Source organism: Hermetia illucens, chromosome 6 (genome assembly GCF_905115235.1).
Source record: "Hermetia illucens chromosome 6, iHerIll2.2.curated.20191125, whole genome shotgun sequence".
Lineage (NCBI taxonomy): Eukaryota > Metazoa > Arthropoda > Insecta > Diptera > Stratiomyidae > Hermetia > Hermetia illucens.
The window spans coordinates 23,191,140-23,201,925 of NC_051854.1; the positions used below are offsets into that span (position 1 = coordinate 23,191,140).

General features: G+C 41.7%; 1 protein-coding gene across 2 annotated transcripts; it reads right to left on the reverse strand.

The window, feature by feature from the left end:
* Positions 1–2,636: 2,636 nt before the first annotated feature.
* LOC119659870 lies at positions 2,637–3,516 on the reverse strand. 2 transcript variants are annotated; one of them, XM_038068186.1, is made up of 2 exons: positions 3,445–3,500; positions 2,637–3,392 (listed from the first exon to the last, which is right to left on the reverse strand). In XM_038068186.1, exons 1-2 carry the CDS (start codon positions 3,493–3,495, stop codon positions 2,988–2,990), a joined length of 456 nt encoding a protein of 151 aa, XP_037924114.1. In that variant the 5' UTR covers positions 3,496–3,500; the 3' UTR covers positions 2,637–2,987. The 2 variants fall into 2 exon arrangements, with proteins under 2 accessions (XP_037924114.1, XP_037924115.1); XM_038068187.1 differs by having other exon boundaries at positions 2,642–3,392; positions 3,457–3,516.
* Positions 3,517–10,786: the final 7,270 nt, after the last annotated feature.

Sequence of the window (10,786 nt, forward strand, 5' to 3'; positions counted from 1 at the left end):
GATTGTTTGCGACGTAACATCGGAGTATGCTGACCTGATACCATTTCAAGCGAAGAACTTTGTCATCGCACGGGTCTGAGACACGTAGGCGATGTGATCGGAAGGCGGAAGTAGCAGCGGATAGGTCACACATTAAGAAGGGCGACATTTGCATTGTTGGCTACGCCTTGCAATGCAACCCACCCTCTCAAGATGGCCGATGGGCGAGTCCCCCCAAAAGCACTTGGCGCAGAATAATGGAGTACAAATACACAAATACGTGCGTCTCGGTAATTCATTGGGGGGAAAGCTGGCGTTTAGGTGTAGTTGGCGCTCTACACCTCACCAAGGGATGAATGGCAACCATATATATAATAATCTGTATTCACGTTTATTTCAGCATCATTTTACTGTAAAGTAACTCTCTGGTGGCTTCTGAATTTTTATGATGCGGTCTGTAAAATAAATATGTTCTGAATTTTATGATGGGTCCAAAAATTTTTGATACTTTTAAATGACTGCAAACATCCCCAAAATCCCTAGCCAGTCTAAGTTAAAGTTTAAGTACCTGTTAAGGTTTATCTCCTTTGAGACATGGTCTCCTTATCCCAACTTATTCCCATAGTCCTCCGATTTTCCTATGTAGATCCTCAATAGCCACAGTTAGGGTTTAATCAGCTCTGCTCGATAGCTAAAAGACACTACGAACAATTCACTTCGGCTCGACAGGCTAAAATGTTTGGGCGTTGTTCTACAACGGCGGCGTGAACCCCGATACACCCACCAAGATAGCCACTCCGCTCTCCAGCTCCAGATCACTGATATCCATCGTATGACCCTCCAAAGTGGTTGCCGAAAGATTTCTAAGAAAACTCTCGAAGGGGTTAGTTTCAATAATTATTTTGATTTTCTCTATACATGGTCCACAATTTCGGTCGGAAAGGTGGTGTTTATCAACAATATTTTTGTAATGGAGGAAGCAAGAATTGCGCTCCAATGAGTGTCGCTGATGGTAACCCACCAGAGTATTCAATACTTTAGTACCCGGCCTTTAAGGGAATTTACGGTGTGACCACACATTAGTTAGTAGGACATTGAATCTATCAATTTCATTATAAAATGGGGGAACTGGGAAAGTATAAAGGTATAATGGTTATGTTCGTTTGGAACTGGTATACCGAGTATAAAAAAATATTTTGCGGATTGAGTCGAGCGCAAGTAGACGAAGGCTAAAGAAAAAGAAGAAGGTCGAACACAACTTATTTCATGTGCTGCCTACTAACCAGAAGCCCTGCATGGCGATATTCTGACAAACAACCTCCCTCTCTTATTTCAGGTGACCATCTGGCCGGTCATTCTCAGATCATAACCTGCCATAAAGCTGTCGCCCTTTCTCAATGTGTGACCTATACACTTCCACTGGTATCTGAACCATGTCCTGACGAAACTCTTCAGTTATCATTGACTCTGGTCAGAGTAATATGATAACATGACGCAGATATGAAATGCTGAAAATTTGAAGCCTCCGAGTAGCAGCGCAGAAAGATATTTGAAATTCCTAATTTGATGTTCGGACAAAACAATGAAGGCAGATTCAGCGCAGTTAATGCACCAAACTAGATTTAATTCAATGTCATCTTCTCCAGAAACAGCGCTTCCTATATATGATCCAGTAAGAGATTTCATCAGCATAACCCAGGTGTTTGAGGAAAGATGATGAGCCCATTAAGCCCCTCCACGTCCTTCAGCCAAGGATAACGAGAAGAAAAAGTAACAATGGCAACATATAACTTTAGCAAATTTCGCTTAGGACTTCAAACTCCTCAGAGATTTTATCTTACGTCTGCCAATATTAGTTTCTACGGAGGGTTTCAGATGGATGGGAGATCTAAATTTCGTATCGTGTTCCAAAATGTTTCGCATCGCATCTGCAGTCGGTATTTGAGGATCTAAACTGGAAACCACTCTGCTCTATACCGACTGAGCTCTCGAAGTGTTCTTTAATGGGTTCCAAGATGGTTTGAACTATTATTTTTGTGACACCCAGCAGAAGGGCGTTTTTCGGAATCTTAACAATTATATCCTTCGACTCATTGAGAAGGTTCTTAGATTTGCAGCATTTACGAATGAGTGAAGTAAAGCTCTATAGGGAAACCGTCAAGGGCAGGGCCTTTACTTTGCTTGAGTGCGTTGATCTTAAAGATAATTTCGCTTCTGTTTGCAGGAGCGGTCCGCATCTGCATGCTACGGTGGCTTACCATATTCACAAAAAGAAGGACTTCACCGGACGTTAAATGGTTCCGAATTGAAGTGGAGCGCTTCTCATCTACTCATCATCGTGGAAGAAGCTTACCGTCAGGGTCCATCACAGGATCTTTCGTGATGCGGTATCTGCTAACAGACTTGCTCGTATGAGCGGCATCTTCTGCTTTACCGATCACTGCAATGGTGGAATTTCTTTTGCCAGGGCAAACGCGACGTTGAACAATTCGTACTTTACCATGTTAACGGAGACACGCGTCACGCTTGTTCGTGCTCACGGCGATCGTAACTCTGCCTAACAGGCCTGTTCCCTATTTTCTTCTCAATTGAGCTAGGAATCATCTTTGACGGAGTTCAGTTCGCCTGAGAAAAACCGTTACCATTTATTTTTTTAAAAACTCCCCGTAACATTACGTGGTATCAAGGTTATTGTAAAATTGCCAGATTTCAGTATCACGGCATCACCAATAAATTACTTTCAAGAAAAATGAACGAACACTGAATTTGTAAAAAAAGATCAATAGCCATGAAAAATAAGCTTGAAAACCGGGGTAAACAGTTTTCCAAAAAAGTCATTTCTACATAGGTAGTTCTTCGCAGAATGTACTATCCATTTTGCCATTGTGTATTTAAAGAGATGTGAGGTGCATCTACAAACACAGAGAACTGTAGCCTTTCAAAAAAATTAATGAAAATATTTAAACAACAATTAAAAAGTATATAAAGGGAAGGTATTGATTTTATAATCAATTTGCTTCACTTGGTGCATCCGTTGCATTCTGTGGTTGGTTTTGACGTTCGTTATGCCTCCAGTGAGAATGAGAATGGTTATGCCGCACGCGATCGAACCGCAACTTAGCAATATCATCTGGTGGTTGACATGGTCCACCAGTTGAAGAGTCTTGAGGTTCATTGCCATCATCTGCAGCTTGAGGTGATCTAGCAACACGACGCAAGAGAGCAGAAGATTGAAAGTATTTTGTCGAGCCTTGGAAACGTCGAATTCCCGAAAACTTCTCTGGTGACCTATCTACTGCATGAATTGCAGCTCGTTTCATAATTAGGTGGCTCAATGTTGATTGTTCTCCGGTTGATGCTCTAAGAGAAAGCTTCTGATGTGGTACATTTTGGTGACGAGCCGTAACGTAGCTCTGCAAAACGAAGCCTGTTATTAAACTTAATGAAATTACCTAATGTATATACTTTGCAACATACTGCAGAGAGAACCCCACATAATATTAAAAGGATCCGCATGGCTACCATCGTAAATGCTGTAATGATAGATACTGCTCATGGGATTTTTATTGACTTAATTTATATTAGAACCCTAAGCGAAATGGCAAAGCTGCAATAGTGTTTTTTGCACAATATTATTTGATAAAAACATCACGTGCTTCTCGCGATTCACCAATAGATACAAATGATAAAAATTAATTGTATTTACAGTACGGTTAAATCTAATTAATATTGTAAATACGAGTAAAAAAATCTAGGAAATAGTACCATTATTTTCGAATCATTATGCGGATGTCATGGCTTAAACATGGTTAGTGTTAAAAGAAGTAAAACAAGGATGGCATAAAATGAAAATTGAGATGAGAAATTCAAGAAAATGAACAGTAAGGTGATGTTTATATTTCTATGTTTCGTGAAAAGTGCACATAGCGGTCCTTCTTCTATTCCTTTCTTGTAGCATTGTACATTTTATTCTCCCTTTTGTAAGTTAATGACAACCATATGTCATTATCCTCTATAATAAAGAGGGTATAACGCATACCCACACTTCCGCCGTATAGTTGTCGGCCCATCGAATTCAGCTCCCTGCAGGTTTTCCCGATAAATCTTTACTCCTCCTCTACTGTCTTCAGCCACATGCGTCTGGGGCGACCCATTGGTCGGCCATTCTTGGATAGTAACTGCCATTGCATGGCATAGCCAGCAATAAAGTTGTCGCCCTATTACTCCGAACCCTGGGAACCTTACAAAGTAAAAATCTGTCACTTTCGCGTGTTCGATGCTAACCAAAAATTCACTTACTTATAACATTGCAAAATGGGTAAACGTGCAAATAAAGAAGTTAGCTAGTATGTATAAGAAACATATCGCGAAACCGTCAGTTGTCCATTTTGTAAAAAACTTGGCTGTTTAGACCAAAAAGAGAGATCCGTAGATTACAGAAAGTTTTCTCCTCAAATGGTCCGTTTCATCATCAAGTGGATGCTTCAATGGAACTGACTGAGAAACTTGACCTGGATGAAATAATACATCATTTAATACTATTATTCCCTAGTAAGGAAGGTATTTCGAATTTGGAAGAATAGCTAATCTCACAGGACACAACTAGTGAAAAAGCCAGACTATTAATGAAACTAGCATCAATATGCCTAATAGAACATTATTTTACCTTCAGTGATCGTTTTTTTTTTCAAGACAATAAAGGGAACAGTTGTGAGTAACAAACTATTTTCTTTGATAAGCGGACAGGAAACTACACAATGACAAACACTTTTTACCGCAGATATTCCAACACAAGTTGCCTCAGCAAACCCAATCCTTCAATATGTAGATGACTTCATCGTTTATACTACCATAAAGAATATACTACGCGGCGTTCATGTTTAGACGAACCCTACCGGTTTTTTACCAAGTGGAAACTAGCCCCCAACTCACAAGAATCCATAGGTCTCTTATTTCAATAATCAACTAAGTCAGTTCCCTTGGCGTCATTATAAATGCAAACTTATTGAACACCAAAAGTCAAGATTTTCTGTTATAAAAAGTTAATTCGAATTCTAATCACTTTCGGTTTCATCTTCTGGATCGCACGTCTTTTTATCAAATGAAAAGGCTACGACTAAAAGAAAGGCAGGCCCCTCGACACTGTATCAGCGTATTCAAAAACAACAATGGCACGAAGTACATATCCAACCAGATCCTTTGCGAAATCTGCTGAGCACTACGCACCGTTAGCTTCCTTGCCGGATTAACGGTAAATTTCCTTGAGAGGGGTCTACCACACATTAACCCGGTAGCTTCCGAGTGTCAGGAGATTAAGATGAGCGAGGAAAACCTCCTCGGGTCGAACCTTCATCCCATAAATCCGCAATTCCTATCTAATGTGATAACGGTCTTTTCGACAGGGAAGGTACACAGGTCGCTACCCTTGCACTCAATACATTCCTTCATCAAAGAAGACAAAGGGCTCATGCCATTCATAAATCACCTTCCCTCCCCAATACAGCAACTCGGCTACTCGAATTTACCAGCTTTATTCGTAGAAAACTACTCGGACACTCTGGATGCGCTACTCGAACCTATGAGTGTTTACTGCCGGAAGCCTTGACTAGTTCAGAAGTTTGCTAATGAGAATCTATTGTCGACAAACATCTTGACACATAGGGAACTCAGTCGAACATAACTTTTTTAATTTGCTGATAATAATGCAAACTGGGGTAAAGTAAATGTGACAAGATCTAGAGTGTTGAGAAAACTAAACATCACGGATGTCAATCCCAACACCCACTAGTCCGAATTGAACAACCACGCTAAGGCAACCTCTCTTATTACGGATACTCAGAAGGCATCAGTTGAATCTACTGCGCTGGTCACTTGAAGCCCAACTGATCTTGTCGCAGGCCGTGTCCTTGAACTATGTACTAATCTACCAATGACAAGGCAGTAATACTCCCTCGAATCACTATTATGATATTACCTTTATGGTGCTTCCCCAGGACCCCAGGAGTCTCCTTTTCCTCCATTTTGAAAATTTCCATTAGTGAGTAGCATTACACTGCAATTCATTCTAAGTCGGCACTCCGCTGTCAATATCCTGTCTGAAACCGATTCCGGTATTATGAGGGCGCTTTTGTGATTGTCGTTAGGTTAGCTTTTAGGAGACTATACATAGTATGTATGATAGTATAGTATAGTAAAAAGGGCCGAAGTGCTCTTCAGAATCGCACTAGCACTAGGCAGAGGAAATAATCTGGAGTTATCATTACCGATCGAAAAGTGAACACCTACGCCAAAAACCAACCCTAATCTACAAAACCAGCATTTGGGAGGGATACATGTTGTGTCCGAAACACGTGTCTTTAATCCTTAAATAAAATCTATAGTTAAACTGGAAACTTTTCCTTTGAATAGTTTTACTCAATCCTAATCCTTTTACGTAGTTGCAGAAAAGTAACGAATCAATAGTGAAAAGAAACATGGAAGTTCACAAGTTATTAGCCTACAAACGAGACGATGAATACCTCTTTTTTGAGTGTTTTGTGAATAATCATTTCATGATTATAACTGGGAAAAAATATTATCTGTCCAATATTTTTGCTACTCGCAGTTGATAACATTCATCATCATTATCAACGGCGCAATACACCAGGTCCACAAATTCGATATCTCTAAAAGCTATTCTGGTGTCCTCACCTGCCGCATCTTTCCATCTGAGGCGAGGTCTGTTAAGTCTTCTTTTTCTGCCATAGATATTGCCCTTATAGACTTTCCGGGTGGGATCATCTTCATGCGTACGGATTAGGTGACCCACCCAGATTTTATTCACAACCAATCGATCGTGGTATCGTTCATAAATTTCATCATGTAGGGGGCCAACAATTCTTCGGAAGATTCTTTTCTCGAACGTGGCCAAGAGTTCACAATTTTTCTTGGTAAGGACCCACGTCTCCGAGGACTACCTAAGGATTGGAAAAATCATAGTTTTGTATAGTAAGAGCTTTGACCCTATAGTGAGACGTTTCGGGGAAACAGTTTTCGTAAGCTGAATTATCTTTTGTGGTTTTCGATCCTAGATAGGAGAAATTTTCAACGGTTTCAAAGTTGTAGTCTCCTATCTTTATTGCTTTCATTTGACAAATGCGATTCGATGTTGTTGGTTCTTTGGTTTTTGGCGCTGACGTTGCCACCACCCATTAATGTGCAGCCCAAGATCTTGCGGTGCCTGCTCGATCCGGATGAAGATAGACTGTACATCTCGGGTTATTCTTCCCATAATGTCAATATCGTCAGTCTAGGCCAGTAGTTGGATGGATTTGAAGAAGATGGTGCCTGTTGCATTAACACCTGCATCGCGGATCACTTTTTCCGGGACCAAGTTAAAGAGGACGCATGATAGGGCATCCCCTTGTCTTAGACCATTGTTGATGTTAGATAGTCTCCAGAATGATCCTGCCGCTTTTATCTGGCCCCGAAAATTGGTCAGGATCTGCCTAGTCATTCTTATCAATTTGGTCGGGATACCGAATTCGTTCATGGCTGTGTACAATTTTATCCTGGCTACGCTATCATAGGCGGCTTTAAAGTCGATGAAAAGATGGTGCAATTGATGTTCATATTCCAACAGTTTTTTCAGGGCATATCGCAGAGAGAAAATATGACCGGTTGCTGATTTGCCTGGAGTGAAACCTCTTTCGTATGCTCTCTAGGTGGAAACCCAAATTATTGATACCAAGGGATAACATGACAACGAAATTTCACTTCGATAAGAAGTTTGAAACACATTGACAAGGCAAACTAGGAGAGCGTAGCTGTGATATACGGCTTAAACCAGCAACTGATTACCTGGTACACTGACGAATCTCTCACAGCGGAATGAGTGGCTGCAGGGGAGTCCAAGGAAAATGTACTTGGAGCCAATGGGTAAGCACACTAACATATTCCAGGCGGAAATATTCACAATAGACAGATGCGCCTCCTTTAATCTCCAAAGGAACACCGACTATAAAACCGTCATAATGTCAATATGAACTTATGGAAAAGGACCATTGGGATTTAGGACTAACCGATCATCTTAAGCAAACGAAAAGTATAATTTACAATACTTATGTCCAATATAATGTTGATGTAATAGCGTTGCAAGAGATGTGCTATAAAGGGGCCGGTTTCCTGGAGAAGAGCCACTACACCATATATTATAGCGGCCATCCATGTGCTCGGAGTAGGTTTCTTAGTCAGCCAAAAAATGCAACCTGCTGTTATCGGCTTTCAAAATATACGCAGAAGGTTATGTACTCTGCGTTTACGAGGCAAATTTAGAAATATAAGCCTCATAAAAGTTGACGCCCCTGCAGAGGTGACTGCAGAGTCGGAGAAGGATACCTTCTACGAGGCAATTGAACGGATCCTCGGAGCCCCTCCCAAGTATGATATCATACTTGGAGATTTCAACAGTCAAGAAGGGATGGAGTCCGTATTCAGGCGGTCGGTCGCTTCCCATAGCTTACATAGGGATACCAATGATAACGAGCTGCGCATTATTCAGTTAACAGTATCACAAGAAATGGTTGTTGGAAGTACCTGGTTCGGGCGGAAAGTGGTCCAGAAATATATGACGGGATCACTTTCAACCAAATTGACCACGTGCTGATTGAACGCCGCCACCTCTCAGCCTTGATGAATGTCAGAACATATAGAGGGGCCAATATAGACTCGGATCACTATCTCGTTGGCATAGTGCTTCGGGCTCGAATTACAACACCACCTATAATCCCTTCTGACAATCAGGTGAGAGTGAATACTGAAGCCATTCACAGCACACCTCTCCGTAATACCTATAAGGAGGAAATGGATGCCGCAATATCCACAGTTAACAGATGTCCTGGAGATAAAGCATCAACAAATGATCTTCACAACCACCTGAAAAACGTTATCATTGATACGACCACAAACATACTTGGCCCTAGCCGCAAGAGAAGTCGGAACGGCTGGTTCGACGATGACATTAAGCTAGCAAAAGAACGGATGAATGCTTCATACCGAATAATGTTGCGTTCTTAAAGAACAGGGGTACGCGTAGAGACCTATCATGAACTCCTTCGAGCGGAGAAGCAACTTCACAGACGGACAAAAGAAGCCTGGGAGAACCAACAGGTCTGTGAATTCTAAAATTACAGAGAGCAACTGCACCAGGCGCACAAGTTTTACCAACGAGTCAGCAGGATTAAACCTTATATACCACGATGCTCATCCAGCCAAGACAAAGAAAGAAATCTGTTCTCCGACAGAATGGGTATATTGCAACGATGGGTTAAGTATTTTGATGAATTTCTTTACTCGCCAAAAATATTGGCGACCAATTACACTAAGCGGTTCATCAACTTATGCTCAAGGTGTAGGATAGCGAATCAATGTCTGACGACTGACAACGGGGCATTATCTATCCCATATATAAAAAGGAGGATATCACGCAGTGCAGCAATTATAGAGGTATCACGTTGCTGAGTACCATCCATAAGATATTCTCCACTATCTTGCTAGGTCTGATAGCCCCATACGCCCAGAAAATCATTGGCCCATATCAAAGAGGCTTCAACTCCAGGCAAATCAGCAGCAGATCAGATTTTCTCTGTGCCGCATGATGATGGAAAAACTGTTGGAATATGGCCACCAGTTGCACCATCTTTTCATCGAATTTAAAGCGGCCAATGAGAGCATAGCCAGGGTAAAACTGTGCAGAACCATGGGAGATTTCGGTATCCCAACGAAATTGATAAGAATAACTAGGCTGACCCTGACCATGTGCGAGACCAGATAGAAGCAGCAGGATCACTGTCGAGACCATTAAATATCAACAACGGTCTAAGACAAGGGGATGCCATATCATGGGTCCTTTTCCATCTGATACCCTAAAGAAAGTGATTCGCGATGCAGATGTAAATATGGGAGGCACCATCCTTTTTAAGTCCACCCACGATATTGACGTTATGGGAAGAACAACCCGAGATGTACAGTCTACCTTCATCCAGATCGAGTAAACGGCGCGAGATCTCGGGCTGCACGTTAATGAAGGCAAGACGAAGTACAAGGTGGCAACATCAGCGCCAAAAACCAAAGAACCAACATCATTGGATCCCACTGGTCAAAGGAAAACAATAAAGATAGGAGACTACAACTTTGAGACCGTTGAAAATTTCTCCTATCTAGGGTCGAGACAACCGATAACAGCTATGACGATGAAATCCGCGCACAGTTGTTGGCTGCGGACAGAACCTATTTCAACTTACAAAAACTGTTTCGCACGAAACGTCTTACTATAGGGTCAAAGCTTTTACTGCACAAGACTATAATCTTGCCAGTCCTTATGTATTGCTCGGAAACCTGGGTTCTTAGCAAAAAAAGTACGAACTCTTGACGGCGTTCGAGAGAAGAATCCTCCGAAGAATTTTTGGCTCCCTACATAAGGATGGACGATTCCGGAGCCTAAATAACGACGAAATCTATAAGCGATACCATGACCGTCAGGTTGTGGATAAAATTCGGCTCAATAGATTACGGTGGGCGGGTCACTCAATCCGTATGGATGAGGATGATCCAGCCCGGAAAGTCTATAAGGAAAATATCTATAGTAGAAAAAGAAGAAGAGGCAGACCGTGCCTGGAATTGAGCAATGGCGTAGGTGAGGACGCCAGACAGCTTTTAGGGATATCGAATTGGTGTACCCCGGCGGCCGGGGTGTCTGCAGTTCCTTACTAAGGCAGGCCTAGACCTGATACCGACTGTTGCGCCGTTGATGATGATGAAGACTATTAAA